The sequence below is a fragment of the Taudactylus pleione genome, unplaced genomic scaffold (assembly GCF_031769625.1).
Source record: "Taudactylus pleione unplaced genomic scaffold, aTauple2 ptg000135l, whole genome shotgun sequence".
Lineage (NCBI taxonomy): Eukaryota > Metazoa > Chordata > Amphibia > Anura > Myobatrachidae > Taudactylus > Taudactylus pleione.
The window spans coordinates 7022505-7042759 of NW_028284537.1; the positions used below are offsets into that span (position 1 = coordinate 7022505).

The 20255-nt window shown below is 46.5% G+C and overlaps 1 protein-coding gene across 1 annotated transcript in view; it reads left to right on the forward strand.

Moving 5' to 3' along the window:
- Window positions 1–20255, forward strand: part of ADAMTS9 (ADAM metallopeptidase with thrombospondin type 1 motif 9) — a 275988-nt gene that overhangs the window by 133198 nt on the left and 122535 nt on the right. The window contains exons 19-26 of the mRNA XM_088473392.1: window positions 7029–7155; window positions 7239–7449; window positions 10352–10516; window positions 11342–11506; window positions 12160–12279; window positions 13578–13667; window positions 15523–15690; window positions 19532–19825. Of these exons, the coding sequence (XP_088329518.1) occupies window positions 7029–7155; window positions 7239–7449; window positions 10352–10516; window positions 11342–11506; window positions 12160–12279; window positions 13578–13667; window positions 15523–15690; window positions 19532–19825 (1340 nt within the window). The remainder of the gene's footprint in view (window positions 1–7028; window positions 7156–7238; window positions 7450–10351; window positions 10517–11341; window positions 11507–12159; window positions 12280–13577; window positions 13668–15522; window positions 15691–19531; window positions 19826–20255) is intronic.

Below are 20255 nucleotides of genomic sequence, written 5' to 3' on the forward strand. Positions count from 1 at the left end.
GTTTAAAGGGATAGTATGGTAAGCCAACATCTACCCCAAACTATTCATGGAGAGCTAAAAAATATTTATTTTGTGAGCACGGAATGTAGTTATTATCTCAGCTGTCGAGATGCCGATGTTCAGAATGTCGGTGCCGGAATCCCAACACGGGTCAGAATCCTGTCGCCGGGCATCCGACCGCTGGCATCCCAACAGTAAGTAGTGGGGTTAGGGGTTAGGCACTAGGGGCAGAGTTAGGATTAGGTACTAGGGGGGTGGGTTAGGATTAAGCTGTGGGGGAGAGGGTTAGGTTTAGGCTTCAGGGGGAGGGCTAAGTTTAGGCTGTGGGGAGGGATGGCTAGGGTTAGGGGAAGAGTAATATACTTACCATCATCTTTCGGGATTTGTGATCCAGTCGGGATGCCGGGGTTGGGATTCTAACCGCCGGGATCCGGAGTGCCAGCATACCGTACCAAACCCGTACAGACTTTTGATTTTGACAGAATAATAGACATAAAAACTGCGCTCTGATATTTATTTTGGGACATAGGCAATAATATAGATGGTTAAAAATTAGTAGTTTATTTCACCATAGACAATGACATATATTATATAGAGACTACTAATATCTTGTAAACAAGTCTAAATTAAGACATATACTAATACACACATTTGATATAGCAAACTAGCTGCAAAGATAGGAGTTGATCAATCTCCTAGTCTAGAGATTAGTAACACAGTGGCCAATTATAATTTGCAACAAATAGTATGGCAATTGTAAAAAATCCTAAATACAAGGATATTCGAAAATTTTATGTTACAAAGATTCTCTGTGTGATATTCCATGGGCAGAAACCAATGTCTGTACTGGTTTATTTCATCCCTGTAGATGTAGCATATTCCTGATAAATATTAAAGTCTGTTGTGGAATGATATTGAGTGTGTTATAGATAAACACACAGACCACATACAGAAGTAGCCAGGAATATGCTACATCTACAGGGATAAAATAAACCAGTACAGACATTGGTTTCTGTCCATGGAATATCACACAGAGGATCTTTGTAACATAATTATTATCTAATATCCTTGTATTTAGGATTTTTTTACAATTGCCATACTATTTGTTGCAAATTATAATTGGCCACTGTGTTACTAATCTGTAGACTAGGAGCCTGATCAACTCGGAATTGGTATGAAATACCGCCGGCCGCATGGCAGCCCGACTTCAGCAGAGATCACGGCAGCGGAAGCCCGACAGCTCTGGAAATCCCGATCGTGGATAGGTGAGTATCTACTAACCTAACCCCCCTAACCCTTACCCTCCTTAGGGGTGCCTAACCCTAACCTCCCCCCCAAGTGCCTAACCCTAATCCCCCCTCTAAGTGCCTAACCCTAACCACCCCCTTCCCCGCTGCCTAAACCTAAGTCCCCCGGGGGGGTGCCTAACCCTAAGTCCCCCCCCGGGGTGCCTAACCCTAACCCTCCCTCACCCTAGCCTAACCCTAACCCTCCCAGGGGGGTGCCTAACCCTAAGTCCCCCCCCGGGAGCCCTAAACCTAACCCTCCCCCCCCGCGGCTGTCCACTCGTGGCGCCCGGCATCACTACGATCGGGATGCCGGGCGCCGGTCTCCCGGTGTCGGGGAAATGCCGGGCGTCTACATATAGACGCCCGGCATTTCACCCTTGCCGGGATATGACAGTCGGGAAGCCGGCTGCCGGTATTTAGGCAGTCGGCTTCCTGATTGCATACCGATCAACTCCTATCTTTGCAGCTAGTTTGCTATATCAAATGTGTGTTTTAGTATATGTCTTAATTTAGACTTGTTTACGAGATATTAGTAGTCTCTATATAATATATGTCATTGTCTGTGGTGAAATAAACTACTAATTTTTAACCATCTATAGTATTACCTATGTCCCAACATAAATATCAGAGCGCAGTTTTTATGTTTTTTTGTCTTTGCTAGTGAGGTTGACAATCGCCTCTTTTCACTGCTGCATTGTTATTTGATGTCTCCAGCTCATTAGCGCTAGGTTATATGTGTGTGTCCACATGGCAGAATAATAGGAAAGGAAGAATCTATCAAGCTTTTAAGCTCAATACATCAGAACCTGGAGGATTTTGAACCGTATGACATTGAGCCGGGTGATTGAACAAGCCTGCGGCTTATGACAATCATTTTGATCGGCAATTGATTGTTCTTCCTGGTAATATGATGTCGAAAGACTACAGGGGGAGATGTACTAAGCCTTGGAGGGAGATAAAATGGAGAGAGATAAAGTACCAACCAATCAGCTCCTAACAATCAGTTTACAAGCTGTGGTTGAAAAATGATAGTTAGGAGCTGATTGGTTGATACTTCCAATACTATCTCTCTCCAAAGCTTAGTACATGTACCCCACAATCAGAATATGACTACTGTATTAGCTCTTATAATCAAAGCAATTTGCATTTGAAGTCGGTTTCCCTCAATATGTTTTGCTTTGTAGTTTGCAACAGTGTCAACAACCATTTTTCTACAATTATAAAGTGTTTTCTTTTTATTTTTCCCCTTTTTATTTTTTCTCAACCGTCCGTGCCAGAGGTTTGTATAAGTCACCGATCTTCTCATCACAAATTCAACAAACATCCTGGTGTCCAGCAGTTCAGTGTAATATTGGAATCAAAGGTTGTCGTTCCTCTTGCTTCCAATAAAACACTTTCCATTGTTATTCTACAGAGCTTGTTCGTCAGACTGTCCAGAGCCTCGCGGAGTTTGATGAATGGTTCGTACAATAACATTGAAAACGTGTCATATTATTCTCCTGGAAGATAAATAAGAACCTTTCCTCAATAGACCCCTATGGCTTTCAAGTCTCCAGGAAAATATACCAAAGAACATAAACGTCACCTTCACGTTATTCCTGAAGGGAAATCATTTTGGTTTTGAAGACTAAATAATAACATAGAACATTAGTGGTTTGAACCCCACACAATGAAATTGTTCTCAGATTTAACAGGGTAGCAAATATCAAAATGTTTTTACTTTATATCCCCATCCCCATCCTAACGGTTTCATGGCCGATACAGTGGAGGAGAGGAGAGTAATAGACAGCTGCAGATAGGGTTACAAGGAAAGTGGTAGTCCATGTCTGTCCAGGTTTTCATTGCTTTGAAATCTTTTTTGGAACTTTTCCTACTCATTGGGGTAAATTTACTATGATTCGAGATGGTCCCGATTTTTAAAGTGATTTATCTTGCTGGTACTCGCCAAAACTCGGGTGATTAATCCCTTTTTTTTAACCAAATTTACCAACAGGCGATTTGAGGCTAAACGAGTTGGCTGATGTTGAAACAGATCGGGATATTTCTCCCGAGTAACTCATTTTGCAGGAGATTACTCACCCAAGATTGCAGTGTTTTCTCTCTGCAAATCTCTCCCGAGCTAGCAGCCTGCACATATCAGTGAGATATGTGTTGGCTGCTTGTGTGTTAAGACTTGTAAAAAAGGGTTAAATGTTATTTTAAAAAAATGACGTGAGGTCCCCCCCCAAAAAAAAAAAGACTAACAAGCCCCGGACTTGCCAGCCTGTCCTGGTTCCTTATTTACAGGGAAAAAAATTTGTAGGGTTCCACTGTAAATTTAAGAACCAGCACCAGGCAGCAGGGACAGAGCTGGTTTTAAATATACGTCGAAAAAAAATTACGTGAGGTTCCACGTATATTTAAAACCAGCCCTGGACCCTTTCTAGCGGGGGGCTGATGCGGCCGCTCATTGGCTGGGACCCACGTGGAGGAGCTGCTCATTGGCTAAGTCAACGTGGGTCCCAGCCAATGAGCGGCCGCTAATGGAAGCCGCCGCTGATTGGCTTGCGGCCGGGACACTGAAGTCATTCGCGATACTGTAACACCATGCTGATACATGTTGTTACAGAGTGTCCGGCCACCGAAAAGGATTACTACGGAGAACATCGAGGTACAAAAGGGTGAGTATTGCCTTTTTTTTTTCAGGTATTTCGAATGGAAACCTTACGTTGAGAGGGGGACCTGAACATCTGGCAGTAGGTAAGTATGTGTGTGTATGTATGTATGTAATAAAACGTTATTCTCACGGTGTGTGTTGTGTTTTTTTAAACAGTTCTTCACAGGTGAACTACACATACCAGTGGGCCCTTATTGCCCTGCATGCTGGTACTTGTGGTTCCCCAAGTACCAGCATGCGGGGGAGGCTTGCTGGGACCTGTAGTTCCACTGTAAAGACAATGTTGTTAATTCTAATTTTACACTACACCTACACTATCAACCCACCGCCCAGGGGTGGCAGGGATAGCCCCGGGCTATCAGCTTAGGCCAGGGGTGCCCTGGAGAGGGTTACCTCTTTATTGTAGGGGTACTCAACTCCCCAGGGATCCCTGGCCTGGGCTGACTAACAGTCAGGGCTGATGCTGCGGCTGGGGGGCCCGGTGAAAGGACACCCCTGGCTGTGGCATCAGCCCCCCGCTAGAAAGGGTCCAGGGTGGTTTTAAATATACGGGGTACTTCACGTCATTTTTTTTCTAAGTATATTTAAAACCAGCTCTGTCCCTGCTGCCTGGTGCTGTTTCTTAAATTTACAGTGGTACCCTACACATTTTTTTCCCTGTAATTTTAAGAATCAGGACTGGCTGGCAAGCCCGAGGCTGGTTAGTCTTTTGGTTGGGGACCTCACGTCATTTTTTTAATTAAATTAACCCTATTTTAACCATTTACAGAAATGGCAGCTCAGGGGGTTGAGAGTTTGAAAAGTGATTTTGACAAAGAGTTTGCTCCTATCTCACCCCAGCTTGTCATCCCGATTCTTGATAAATTTGAGAGATGTAGGTGAAAAGTACTTCCGTTTTGGCCAGATGGTGATTTGATTCGAGATTGCTATCTTACCCGAGTTTTACGAGTGAGATGAGAGAAATCTCTCTCTAACTCACCCGACTTTGCCTTTAGTAAATTTGCAAGCGGGAAAAATATGACTAAATCACCTGAGATGGTCATCTCGACCTATCTCGAATCTTAGTAAATTTACCCCTTTGTGTAGAGCAGGGATGGACAATAAGTGGCTCTCCAGCTGTTGTAGAACTACACATCCCAGCATGCCATGCCACAGTTTTGTAATTTGGCCATGCTGAAACTGTTGCAGAGCATGCTGGAATGTGTAGTTTGACAACAGCTGTAGAGCCACTTGTTGCCCACCCCTGGTGTAGAGCATCACACACCTTTCATGTATAAAGTCATCTTGCCATCAGAACAATGGTAGCCCTTTGCCTACGTACAGTATGGGCATAAAGTCATTTTTCATCCTTGCAAACAGTTCAAATGACAATGAGAAAAAACATCAGAATTTTTGTGCAATGCCAGTGGATGAATCTAGATACTGTATAGAGCTTTAGGCACGTACTGATGACAAATATCAGCCAGGACAAGTGACCGAATCTCACATACCACATAGGGGTCTATTTAAGAGGTTAAAAGGCCTTTTTCTGTCATTTTAAAGGGCTTTTCCCTTTCTTCTCTTGATGTCCAAAGGTTAACACTAGAGAAATCAGAGTTTTCCCCGTACTCACCAATTTAGAGCCACTTATCTCCATTTCTAAATATCTCTGTGGGGTAGAAGGCACTTCATAAAGCGATGGCATTATTCTATACCCGGCAATGGGTGACCTTCGCTGCATCCTTGCTGTGCAAATACCTCTCACTTGCAACATTATACCCCTTTTCCACCAAAATTCCGGGTCTGACCCGGAGTTGGAACAAAGAGTCTCATTCAGACCCGCTCGCGAGCGCTGTACGCTCGCAAGCGGGTCGATGGTGCCCAAGTGCGCATGCGCACGACGGAGGGAGTTCCGTCGTGCGAATGCGCGAGACCCGGCGAGCGACGGGGAAGCCGTCGCTCCAGGTCTCGCACCAAAGGAGGCGTGCTGTCGATGTTGAGTGCCCCCCTTTGGTGGGTGTGCCGGGGGATGCCCCCCTTTGGTGGGCGTGCCAGGGGTGTGGCTGCCCAGTCGGATGCGTTCCCATGGGAACGCCTACCGTCTGGGTCCGGCCCCACTGACATCACTAGTGATAGAGCCAAAATCACTCCAGGGCTTGCAGCAACGAGACCCTACCGCAAGGGTCTCGTCGCAAACCCGACGGTCGCGATGGTCTTGACCATCGCGACCATCATCATGGACGCTCGCATAAGCTGTGGGTGGTAACCCACAGCTGTGCGAGCGTCCAAAAGGCCGCTTCGCAATTAAAAAAAACACGCCCTGATTCAGAGCGGGCGCTCGTTCAGAGCGTCCGGCTCTGAATCAGGCCCTCAGTTCCTATCCAGATCAGACCCGGAATTTAGCCGGTGCCGACTCAACATATTCCTGAGTCGGCACCGCTCACACCGGAGTCGGGTCTGCATAGACCCGGCTTTCCCGGCGTGAAAGTGGATGCTTTGAGATGACGTCATCTCCAAGCGCCACTGAAGCCAGACCAATCGGCCGGCTTGCAGCGCACTCCAGGTCATTGTGACCCGGGGTGCGCTGTTCTCACAGCAGGATTTCACAGGCTACGCCCGTCTTATACTCTGCTATTTACCTGGGTTGGATTGCCGGGTCACTCGACCCGGCGATCCAACCCTCTCCCCTTTTACACCAGGGAGCTGCCCGGGTTAACCCTGCAACAACCCGGGTTTTAGCTCCGGTGTAAAAGGGGTATTAGACTACTAGCACCAAGGAGAAAACTCCTGGGCAGTTTTCAGATTGTGTTGCTGTGTTCAGCAGGTGCACAGATTGTTACTTAGCACTTGAAATTGGCCAATAGATCTCTTAATAAAAGAATGTGTCCGAAAGTGGGCCACCCCATTAGGACAGGTGCGCAGGACTTTTCAGCTACTAATCCAAGGATTTAAAAAGAATAGGAATTGTCCATATGGTTCTGAGTTCTGCTTCTGTTATATCTCAATTTGAAAATTAAATGTCATAATTGAAGTATAAAGTACAGGCGGCAATCACTGGCTCTGGCATGTAATGGGAAAAGAACAAACTGTATTTGTCTTCTCAGGAGAGCAGAAACGGAAGCTTATATGCACAAGGGACTCCGACCAATTGGTGGTCTCAGATCAAAGATGCGATCGAATTCCTCAGCCCGAGCTGATTACTGAGCCCTGTAACACTGACTGTGAATTAAGGTAATTTATACTGAGATCAACAATCCGTAGCAACCGCTCTTCAGCCACCAAGACCGGTAATCACTAACAGCGACATTCCCTAGGTGGCATGTTGCAAGGAAGGGCGAGTGCACCCCCCAGTGCGGCCCGGGCATCCGAACGATCGATTTCTTCTGTGAAAAGTACATCAAATCGGAAGGGAAGATGGAAAAGGTGGACGAGCGGTTTTGTGGCAGTCTACAGAAGCCGAACAGCAAGGAGAAGTGTTACGTGGACTGTAACATCGTGGGATGGAGCTACTCAGACTGGTCAGAAGTTAGTATTGGATGATACAATCAGTGATTGTTATATAAAATATAGAACATTTAAGAGTAAAAAAAAAAAAAAAAAGGTTTCTCGAAGACTGACTTTTATTTTCTGGACGCACTAATTAACACTAAGCAATTCCCCCAAAATCAAAGCAAACTTGTATTTGTATCTTTATGTACATAAAGGGGTCTATTTACTAAGCAGTGTTAGGAGACAGAGTGAAAAGTGATAAGGTGCCAGCCAATCAGCTCCCAACTGTCATCTCACAGGCTGTGTTTGAAAAATGACAGTTGGGAGCTGATTGGCTGGCACCTTATCACTTTTCACTATGTCGCCTAACACTGCTTAGTAAATAGACCCCTTAGACATTATTATTAACATTATTATTGATATGTATTTATGTAGCGCCAGCAGGGGCGCCGAGGGGGGGGAGCGGACACAGATTACCCGGGCTTCCCGAGGGGCCTGGCGGGGGCCCGTGTCCGATGCCGCCCCCCCTCCCTCACAGCAGCCCAGCACACAGAGCGGTCCTGGTTCTGGAAATACAGGGGAAAAAATGTGTAGGGTCCCCCTGTATTATCCAGAACCAGTACCGGACCCTTTCTAGCGGGTGGGGTTTTGCCACAGCCAGGGGAGCCCTATCATCAGGCCCCCCAGCCGAAGCATCACCCCTGGCCGCTAGTCAGCCCAGGCCGGCGATCCGTGGGGAGCTGGGGACTCCCCCAATAAAGGGATCCCCTTCACCAGGGCACCCCAGGCCCAGGCTGATAGCCCGGGGCTATCCCCGGCACCCCTGGCCGGTGGGTGCCTGGTTGATTGTGAATAGTGTGGTGCAAGTAAAGAGTTAAAAATATTGTCTTTTATTGTGGAACTACAGTTTCCAGCAAGCCTCCCCCACATGCTGGTACTTGGAGAACCACAAGTACCAACATGCGGGGCATTACAGGCCTGCTGGTACCTGTAATTCCACTGCAAACTAAATATTAAATAAACACAAGACACCCACACCGTTGAAAGTAAAAGTTTATCAACGCATAAATGCACGCACATGTACACACACTATCTCACATACTCACCTATGTATCCCTGAAGCCAGTCACGTCCACTTCTCCAAGCAGATAATCCATAGGGTACCTGTAATAAAAAATTCCATACTCACCTCCTCCTATGCATGGATCAGGTCCTCTTCATTCCACAAAATACGCGGACCCACGGACATTAGTACTACCCGAATGACAGCTTTGCAGCGGGATTTCACTACAGAAATCCCGGTGCGGAGCGCTCATTGGCTGAGGTGAGCCTTCTGCCTCTCAGCCAATGAGGGGTTCTCACCATTGACTTCTGTTGGTGAGAACCGCGTTGCCCATTTAAAAAATATTGCCTCAGCGCCATTTTTGAAATTTAAAGTTGGCCGCCGCGAGCCAATCACAGCTCGCGACTTCATCGCCCCGCCCCCTCGGCTGGCTTTTTTAAGCCAGCGCCAGGACACGGCATGACAGTCCGCCGGCCGGGAGGCAGCAGAAAAGAGCTGCCAAGGGAAGTCCTGGTTGGGCGGCTGCCATGCAAAAGAACTTAAAGGCTGCCGCCCTCCAGGTGAAGACGCTGTGGAAGTCCCGGGGAAGGAGGCAGCCGTGCAAAAGAGCTTAAAGACTGCCTCCCAGGCGAAGGTGCAGGAAAACAAAATATTAAAATAAAACAAAGATACCGATTGTTTTAATATTTTTTTTACAGGGGTACTATAGCTACCAACAGGCTCTTAATCACCAGCTTGCTGGTTCTTGTGGTACTCCAGGTACCAGCATGCGGGGGAGGCCTGCTGGGACCTGTAGTCCTACTGCAAAAGACAATATTTTTACTTTCATATGCACCACACTACACTATCAACCCGGCACCCACCAGCCAGGGGTGCCGGACATAGCCCCGGGCTATCAGTCCAGGCCTGGGGTGCCCTGGAGAGGGGGACCTCTTTATGGATGGGCTGACTAGCGGTCAGGGGTGATGCATCAGCTGGGGGACCCGGTGATAGGGCTCCCCTGGCTGTGGCATTACTCCCCCACTAGAAAAAGTCTGGTGCTGGTTCTGGTTAATACAGGGGTACCCTACACATTGTTCCCCTGTATTTCCAGAACCAGGACCGGCTCAGAGCCCAGTGCTGGTTGTACCTAATACAGGGGACCCCCACGTCGTTTGTACCCTGTATTTTGGCATGTATTTTGTGTGTATTCCAGTGAGCACACAATTCTCTGTATTAGCAGTTCCACCATTTTGTGAGTGACAGCAATATCACTCTGTGAGAGTGCTATATCTGCAGTTAACAACAGGGTGTGATGGCATACCATATCTGTATTGCGCAAGGAACACGTGACGCCTTAATGATTGGAATGTTATTGCTTTTTCAAGTTTGATTGGCAGAAATCCTATAGGTTTTGTGAAATTTCAGATCATGTCTAAGAAGCCTTAATGGGACATGTGAAACTGTAAGGTTTTTTGTCTATGGAATATATATTAATATCCCATATTGAGTGTGATTGCACATGCACTTTAAATATGTGGATAGTCACATCATTACACTTACATCAGTAGTATGTTAATGGTGTCATAAGTCAAACTAATACAAACTGGTGCAGCAGCATTTAGATTTTTCTAAATTACTACCATCTTGGTATCCAAATGACGCATTTGCTGGCTCCACCTGGGCTCGTTCTTTGTTATTTTAATATATTTTTTAGTAAAGCAATGAATTACATTTCAAATAGCAGGTGCATCATTACATCAAAATGCAGACCAGATAAACCATAGCATGGCAAAGGTCCATATAGTCCGGCAATAGCTACAGGTACAGTAAGACCAGTTGTCTCTGAGCCTGGAACTCATCCTTAGAAAACGTCTATTCTTTCTTCCTGCGCAGTGCTCTAAAAGCTGCGGGACTGGGACAAGGAGACGCATCGCTAAGTGTGTGAACTCCTTCCATGATACCGTGGATGACACCAAGTGTAGCCAGCAGGAGAAGTTAACAGAGCAGCGATGCGGTGACGTCCTGTGTCCACAGTGGAAGACAGGTGACTGGTCAGATGTAAGTGTAAAGAAAACAAGTTTAGTAAAATATATCATTATCCCTACAAAGTTGTTCTCAACAGATCCAAGTTAAACCCTACTCATAGTTAGATCTAGGAAGTGATTGGGTATGGGATCCCGGGGGTCGGGATGCCGGCGATCAGAATACAGACAGCAACATCCTGACAGTCAGAATCCCAGCCCATAGTTGCCGACTTTCTGGCTGCTCCTTCCGGGAGGGAGCAGCCAGATCGGCAGGGCAGCGGGAGGCGTGGCCAAAAAAGGGGGCGTGTCCGGAAGGGTGCCTGGCATTTGTAGGTGTCACGGGGGCGGGGTCACACGATCGCATCATTTTGGCCCCGCCCCCGCTACACAATGCCGATAATACAGGCATTGTGAGGCAGGGGGCGGGGCCAAAATGACGCGAATCGCGTCACTGGCTGCCCTCGCAGCGGGGGTTAGGTGTAAATTGCGGGGGGATCGGCGGCGATCAGCGGCTGCCGGGAGGCTTCCCGGCATTTCCGGGGGGGCGGGAGCTGCACCCGATTATCGGGAGGGTAGGCAACCCTGTCCCAGCCCAATTAGGTAAGTGTCCTAACCCCTAACCCCCCCATCCCCGACCCTAACCCATCTGTGTCAGAATCTCCAGGGGAGGTGGTCATCATTGTCCTAGTCAGAGGGCTGCAGGGTTGGGAGAAAAATGTACGAATGTGATTATTCCCTTTAAACATTGCCACAGGTGTACCTGTGACAGTCATCAGACAACAGGACCTACAGTAATGACATGCATTGTACAGGGCTATACACGGAGACGGATTGCCTGTTATACTGTCATTTTTTGTAGTGCCTTGTAACCTGTGGGAAGGGACACAAACATCGGCAGACGTGGTGCCAGTTTGGAGAAGGCAGAGTGAATGACAGATTTTGTGATCCTCAGACGAAGCCGGTCTCGGTCCAGACTTGTCAGCAACAGGAGTGTGCATCGTGGCAAGTCGGTCTATGGGGGCAGGTACAACCTTTTCATTCTCAGTTTCTCTGTGAAATGTGTTTATAAACAAAATTCGCACATTCATTTATTTTTTATTTTATTTTTTGTAATTCTTATAATGCTTCAAATTATTTTATATTAATTATTATTATTATTATTATTATTATTAATCTACAGAAAGATTCAACCACATTCCATGTTTCAGCTGCATCAAACTTCTGTCTACCAGGGTGGCGCATTAATTGTCAGCCAGTTTCATTCCGGGCCACACTAGTGCGCCCCCTAAAGGTTAAAAGCATTACAAATCCAATATTGTATGATTTCTCATCTACTGTACTCTACACACTGCAGCTCAATCTGCTGCCGCTATTTTCTCTGTATAATAATTCCACTTGTTAGGATTAGGGATTTAACAATCAAGTCTTCTTCTAAAGTCCACAGAGCAGAGTTTGTGAAGTTATTTCAGATTCTTTACTTCTACACGGAGAGGCAGCAAATGAAGCATGTAATCCTAGCCAGTAGGTTAGGCAGTTGACCTACATTGCCAATGAAATGAAGTCAAGCAGAAAGAAAAATCTATACATTGACTTAAACAGTTCTGAATTGCTTAAATATTTCCCCCCTGGATACATGGCATTGATGTATAGTCAGTGTGCCTTTATTTGTACATGCAGTGTACAGCGGCGTGTGGCGCCGGTTATCAAATGAGAGCAGTGAAATGCGTTGTGGGCGCTTACGGGGCCGTGGTTGACGACAGTGAATGCAATGCAGCAACTCGACCCACTGACACCCAGGTAAGATTCGTTCGTTAATGACCTTTTAGTCACACATCTGTCTGTCGATTATTTTGAGCTGTAGATTAATGGAACAAAAATGATGTTAAAATGATGTTAAACACAAGGGGAGAAGTATCAAAGTTTGGAGAGAAATAAAGTTAAGGGAGATAAAGTACCAACCAATCAGCTCCTAACTAATTTTTTAAACACAGCCTGTAAAATGGTAGTTAGAAGCTGATTGGTTGGTACTTATCTCTCTCCAAGTTTTGATAAATCTCCCCCATAAGTACTTAAATTTAGTGAAATACACATTATGGGCCCAATTTTGATGCAGCTGCGACTGCGTCTTTTGCCGCAGCGCAACTGCGTCTTGGAGTCATACAGAGGTGCCCACCAGCTGCAACGCTAATCTGCCGCTGTACACATTAAGACGCGCCATCGGTCGCACTTTGGTACACTGCACCAGGCCTATGAGGTGCACATTTTCCATCTGAACGTGGCTGCTGGAATCCGTGTAACTGCGGCAGAAGACGTGCTGAACGCGACACGCTCGCGTCTAGCTAGCCACCTCCCTGTTATCACGTAGACACGCCCTATGAAATTGTCTCTCTCTGCATCTTATTTCTTTCTGCAACTCTCAGCGGTAACCACTGCGGATGCGCAGCGCAGCTCGGGGGAAACATGCGCAGTTTGGAAACATTGGCCTCTAGCGTGCGGCAGCTACACTGCGTGTACCTCTGTATCGGGGCACTCTGTCACACGCAGAGCGGTCGCGTGATCGGCCATGTCATCCATTTACACCAACCCTATGCCAAGTGGAAAAGATCTGTCATAAACAGGCGACCCCTTCTCACGCCTCGAACTAGGACGGACGTCTGGAAAAACACCAACGTCGCTCCCATGGCGCTACCCCGAGGCAGATCTTTTTCTTACTAACGCAAGATGGGCCTAATTCAGAGATACTACAGGGGGCGTCTCTTAGTCCTGGATGGCGAGTCGGTCATTAGCCTATTATTGCAATTGCGTTCTGTTAGGAATGACAGCTGTGATGGCATTTGCGTGTGGATCCAAATTAGGCCCGATATGCCACTTAGAAATGCCCATTTCATGCAGCCGCACACTGGGCATGAATCAGACCCGGTGGCTAGATGCATACGCTCACACTGAGCGTATGCCAATGTGGCTTGGGGACCCCAAGCTGCCAAGGCTGCGGGTGGCATGATCAGGCTGCCTGAAACGCCGCTTCTTAGCAATAAGTTCAAAAAGGCATTAATCATGAAAAGGAAGCCGCTAACACACCAAACTGATTTTGACAGGACTGTGAAACAGCTGCGTGCCAGGGCGTTCCAGAAACCAAACAGATTGCCGACAGCAAGACACAGTGGAGATTTGGATCTTGGACACCAGTAAGTGCGTTTTGGTAATACATTACTTTCTTTACCCTTCTGCCTCTTGTACAGACATTTCTCCTCACTGGGTTCTGCGTCAGCTCCTGGGCACGTGCATCAATTACTCTCTATTTACGGCTGATTGATGTCTTGATTTTATTGCGTAAACAGAGCGGATTATTCTCTGCTTAGTGTCACAGGCGCACCGTTCTCAGGCCATGTGTTGAATGTTTAAGTCTAGCTGTATAGATTTGACCTTATGAAAGGAAAATACTGTGATTATTGCCATACCAGCCTTTGAACAGCCAGGCTCAGGACGCGTCACGGAATATGTGTTGTTGTTTCATTTTTTTATTTTTGTGTGTTATAGTTTATGCTTACGTTACTGCGACCAACATGTCAACATGTCTGATCTATGATGTTTGTTGAGGTCTCTTGAATGTTATATTTAAAATTTAAAAACAAGATTATATTTAACTCTTTCTAGGTCAATATTAATGCTTGGCCTGATTAACCACATAAGAGGCTAATTTAAAAATTAATTATTCCCTCTCGCTTGTGCCTCATTTTACATATGTTAAATAATCCCCCCCCTACACACACACACAAAAAGCAAATAAACCTTATGCGGGGCATTACCCACTTCCAAGCCCCCCCCCATTTCCAATAGAGCAAACTCCCACACACCCCCTTGCCCACATTCCCGGACCCTCCGAAAGACTCCCGAAAATCAGGTGGAGCTCCTGGTTGCTCAGAACAATGGACAAGTCTACCAGAGTCAGCTGTACTTGTCTGCAGCCACCCATTTACTGAGTGGGAGGTCCAGGTGGCCTGTGACGTTATATGCTCTCAATTACGTCGTCGTGGTCCCGCCCCCCACTTCACAATGCCGGTGATTTAGCATTGTGTGGCAGGGGCGGGGCCACGATGATGCAATTGCATCACCACGCCCACGGGCCCACCCACTTTGCCTGGACACACCCTAAGTTCGCAGAAGAGAGTGCTGTTCGCACTGTACAATTTGGCAGTGTTGTTGGCGGTTACAGAGGGGCCATAGCAGCAGTGGGGAAATGGGAGGGAGCAGCCAGATGGGAGATGCAGGGGGGCTTGGTGAAGCCAAATGCTAGGTGCAGTTGATATGGGTGGCACCACATTGTGTCATCGTGTCCCCCTCCCTCACTATACAATGCCATCATTACTGGCATTGTAAAGTGGGGGCCGGGTGCCATGATGAAGCGATGCAGTACAAATCACGTCACCAAACCTCCCAGATTGCCCATTTCACTAGGGACGTGGGCAGCCACCGGGGGCCTTCAGGAGTCTTGCCTGCCTTTCTGGGCGCCTGAGAGAGCCACCTGAGGTACGAGAGTAGGCAAGTATGAGTGACAGTATCCAGCAACGAGTCTCCAAGTCACCATGCAACCGCAGTTTCCAAGTAACCGTGTCAGTGCTCCAAAACGCTGATACTTTTATTTTGTACTGTTTGATTGAGCCTCGTTGTAGAAAAAAAAAGAATATATTCGTATCTTAAAATGCTAGGTACAATACAAATTTAAACCATGTCACCCTTGGCAGTCAGTATAATTAGTGCACATTAAGCACTTTGAAACACTTTCTAAATAGCTTCTTGTAGAAATGGGCTGACAGCTTCTCTCATTAATTTATAAGACAAATTTTCGTTTCTGGATCTAATAAGCAAGCATTATACTGTGTTCTTTAAAACCATAATTGTATCACTCTGTGACCCAAAAACAGTAGAACAGGGGGAAAAAAGGAAATCTATCATTTAAATCGTACATGAGTAGAATTTTGCTTGAGGCATCAATGGAAATTGTTCCTATTATTTTCTAATCACGTTTTCCATATCTCCCAGTGCTCAGCAACCTGTGGAAAAGGGACTAGAATGAGATATGTCAGTTGCCGGGACGACCAAGGCTCGGTAGCGGATGAGGCAACATGTTCACACCTGCCAAAGCCCTCCGCGACTGAAGTGTGCACGGTGACCCCTTGTGGACAGTGGAAAGCACTGGAGTGGAGCTCGGTAAGTTCTGACCTGTACATGATTGTATGTTTAATTCACAGAAACGTCAGGGGCTGGTTCTGAGTCGCTGCTGGGACCGCTTTAGCATTTTTTCCCTTAGTCATGCCTGTGGCTATATGCTATTGCTAATATCAGCCCTTCTCCTGGTGTGCAAGTGTACGTCTGACTGTGCCAGGACTGAGATGCCCACTTTGAGCATCTTTGGACACTGTAATACCATCTTTAGACCCCACCATCGGTCGCCCCATCGAAACTTGCACCAGCCCTAGGTTGGGCGCGGATTTTCCGTCTGAGCAATGAAGCATCTGTGTACACAACCACTATAGCGATACACCCACAACAGGAATCAGTATGTTAGACCGCCGCCCGCGTTGCCAGCTGTTCAAATCCCGACAGTGGTAGCCCGGCAGGGGTGAAGATCCCGCCAGGGGATTAAGGTAAGTAACCCTAATCCTAACCCCCCTTAACCCTAACCATAAGGGTGCCTAAAGCTAACCTCCCCCCTAGTGCCTAACCCTAACCCCCCTAAGTGCCTAAACCTAACCCCCCCCCTGTCCCTGCAGCCTAAACCAAAGTCTCCCAGGGGGTGCCTAACCCTAACCCCCCTTCCCCTAGCCTAAACCTAACTCTTCCGGGGGGGTGCCCGACCCTTTTGCATATGTGCAGTAGCAGAATATCACTCACCTCCATGAGCACCGCCATTGCCTGCGAGCAGTTGCAGCAGATATTTTCTGGGCTAAATCAATATTAATCAGAATGCAACTTATCAAATTGGTATGGAAACACTTTGGATGTGTGAATATTATATGCAGATGGCTGTTTGACACATCAGTTTGCCTGCAGCAGTCTGACATGAGCCTTACATCATTACTACACTGTGCAGTTATGGGACCCTGCTGCTTCCTCTATATATCTCCTAGTCTCCAGCTTCCTGCTGTCACCATTCCCCTCCTCACATCCTGACACTGCACCTGTCACATGAAGCCCTGTCCTCACTAACACATCACCCATCTCCTGATATACTATGTCACTGGTTCCCAAACTGTGCGCCATGGCACCCCGGGGTGCCTTGGGACACTTGCAGGGGTGCCTCAGGTTGGTGGTCCAGCACCAAATCAAATTATTTATGGACAATGTAATGTAAATATGTGGACAAACAGAAGCGCAAACCTGTCCACCACTATATAACTGACCCTAAGGATGACAGGTAAGTGCAATTTACTTCACTTTACTACATTTTCTCAATAACAAACTTTTGGCTTTGGGGTGCCGTGAAAACAATCCTGATACTCTAGGACGCTGTGATTCAAAAAGGTTTGGGAACCACTGTACTATGTGCTGTTGTGGGACCCTGCTCCTTCCACTGCGTAACTCTCAGGCTGTGTCTTCCTGCTGCCTCCATTCCCTCCTCACATCATGACACTGCCCCTGTCACATTCAGCCCTGTCCTTACTAGCACATTACTTGTCTCCTGATATACTATGTGCTGCTGGGGGATCCTGCTCCTTCCAATATATAATTCTCAGTCTGTGTCTTCCTGCTGCCTCCATTCCCCTCCTCACATCATGCTACTGGCCAAGGCTGTCACCATAAATTGTGGGTCTCAGTATAAATGATAGATTACTGTTTTGTTATATTTCTTATTGCCCTGCAAATGTCTTCATGTTTTTGTGTGTGTATTCACTTTTTATTTTATCTTCTCACTCTTGGTTGCATTGGTATTGTTTTTTTCAGTATGGGCTGTGGTGGAGCGCCTGCTGTTGTCACATTTTGTCTATGCTCAGAGTTTTATCTTGGCATGTGTGAAGTGTGAATGATAGTGTCAGACGTTCCTTGGTAATGCGACGGGTTAAGGCACGGTCTCCTAGTATATAGTCTGTTTATAAAAATCTCATCTCGTAGTCATTCGGGTCCTTTCCCTCAAGAAGCCTTGGGTTGGTAGGGCTTTCCATTCTACATGTCATACTCATTCTAGAGTCTGTGCTTTTGTGTGTCGAAAAGTTAATGTGGATCCTTTGGGTAGATTTGTGTTCCCTCATGGTACTGTACAGACCTTTCCATTTGTTTTATTGTCTGTGTATGTCACCTGGGGGTGCTGAGAGGGGGGGGAGCGTGTACTAATTACCCGGGCCAGGACTTGTTGGAGTAGCCAGGGTCCGACCCACTTCCTCTTACCTGTCAGTGGCAGCAGACTCTCTCCCCAAATTATTGGAAATTTTCATGGCTCAAATACAGACAGGGTCACTCTCCCCTTTCATGGTGTAGGCCTAATTTGTAGTAATCTCCAAGCCAAGAACCCGGCTTTCCCGGATTCTTATCACACCATATCATTATTATATCATTATTATCCACTGATATCAACATTTTTACAAAAATTTTAGCCCAAAGTGATTCTCAGGATAATTCCCCTTGACCAGACTGGCTTTATGTCTAGGTGGTCAACTGCTAATAATGTCCGGCGTCTATTTATTTACAACTCGCTGCTGAGGGAATGGAGAATGCCTTGGTTGTGTCTTTGGATGGCTGTCTTGCTTTGGTGTGGGACCTGGTTGATTACCACAGTATGTACCTAGAAATGCGATTTACATGACAAAGGACAGCTCTTCCGATAAGAGCTGGCCTTTGCGAAGCCCCCTTTCCCACAGCCTTTGCGTGCTCTGAAGACGTGCGCCACTGGGGGAGTTGGAAGGGATCCGATTGGATTCCTCTCATGTGGAGTGTCCCGAAAGTAAGCCCATTGGCTTCTATTGGGTAACGCAATCTGAAGATGGCATTACCCACCGGGATGAAGCACCAGAATACATCACATTCCACTGCTTAGTACATATGGGAAATGCAGTAAAACCACCGAAAACTGCATTTTGGGGAGTTTTACAGCATTTTACTGTTTAGTGCATCCCGTCCTTTATATCACCAGGGCACAGTTGGTATTTTTGTTACCCTTGCATATAGTTGTGACTCGTGACTGCTGGCAGCTGGCTGTCTACATTGGCTGTCTTTCATGCCTCCACCATTCACTATCTCTCCTCATTCCGACTCTACCTCACCACCTGTAGCCTCACAGAAATGTTAGACGCTACCAGCTGCTTTATTATTGTCGGCTGATAATACAGGAGCCTCAAACACTTTCCCAACCAGCAGTTACTACGTTATGTATCAAGTTTATCCCAATCTCTTAGATTGTAAGATTCATACTGGGACTCTGTAATATTGTAGTGCACAAAATAATTTGATTAGGGAGGGTTCGATTAAGATGTATGAAACTATTATGATTTTCTTTTATTTATAATGCATCAGGAGGTTTCTATAGCTGTGTGCACAAGGGATTAACCATAAAACACATTTTACATTGGACAATTACAGACAAGCTTACAAATATACATTTATTCATAATTACATAAATGCAACCCCTGAGTTATATATTTATGTAGAGGGGACAATAGGAGGGAGGGCCCTGTACACAAGAGCTTACATTCTAGAGGTGATGTGGGCAAATAGGACATAGAGGCAGGTGTAGAGACAGAGGAGTGGTTGGACAAGTAGAAGGTGAACCACGTTGAGTGCTGTGTCACAGTGACTGATGGAGTGGAGGATTTGTAGAGGATGGGGGGATCAATGGTATGAAATTCCACTATGGTGTTGAGGAGGATCAGTATTGATAATTGGCCCTTGGATTTAGCAGAGAGGAGGCCATTAGTGACCTTGGTGGTGAGGGCATTTTTGGGGGACTTAATTCTAAAAATATCATTTCTACAGAAGCGCTTTGGAATCAGTTTAAAAGAAAGTACAGCATAGTTGTATTAATATACACTATATTTACTTTTTTAAATTTTCATTACAGTGCTCAGTATCTTGTGGCCAGGGGAAAGCAATGAGGCAAGTTGTTTGCGTGGATTTCCTCGGTTTGACCGTTGACCGGAACGAATGCGACCCCGAGGACATTCCACAGACTGACCAGGAGTGCTCCATGCCCCCTTGTCACTATGTCAATCATGACTATGGAAGATCCGTTCATCCTTTCCCCAATATAAACCAAAGAATACTATCGAACCCAATGCTGACCATTCTGAACAAAAACAGTGTCCGTTCCTCAGGCTCAGTGGGAAACCAGTGGAGAATAGGTCCATGGGGAGCGGTAAGTTTCTTGCTATGTATCATAACATACTTTCCCCTTATGCTCTTATTATGTGTTGCATGTCTATATAAAGTAAGCCTCCCCTAGGACTCCACTGTTATCTTCATAACTCCAGAGGTCCAGATAGTTACTGAATAATGGAGGACTTGGGATCTTGAGCTTGGAGATCTCCGGACACCATGAGCCTTCATCCACCTAAAACATTAGGGGCCTGATTCTAAATCGTACGCACTGCCGATGTTGGGCGCAGTGGAGCAATATTGATTCAGACGCATGGTCTCTGCAATGTATTAGGAATGTATTGAGCATTCCTGGTCAGTGACAGTGGGGTGGCTATTCAGACGCACGGAGATTCTGCTTCATACGGGAGTGTCGCGGGCGTGCCGATGAAAGTGGTTGCATACTTCATCGCTCACGTTGGAGACTACCT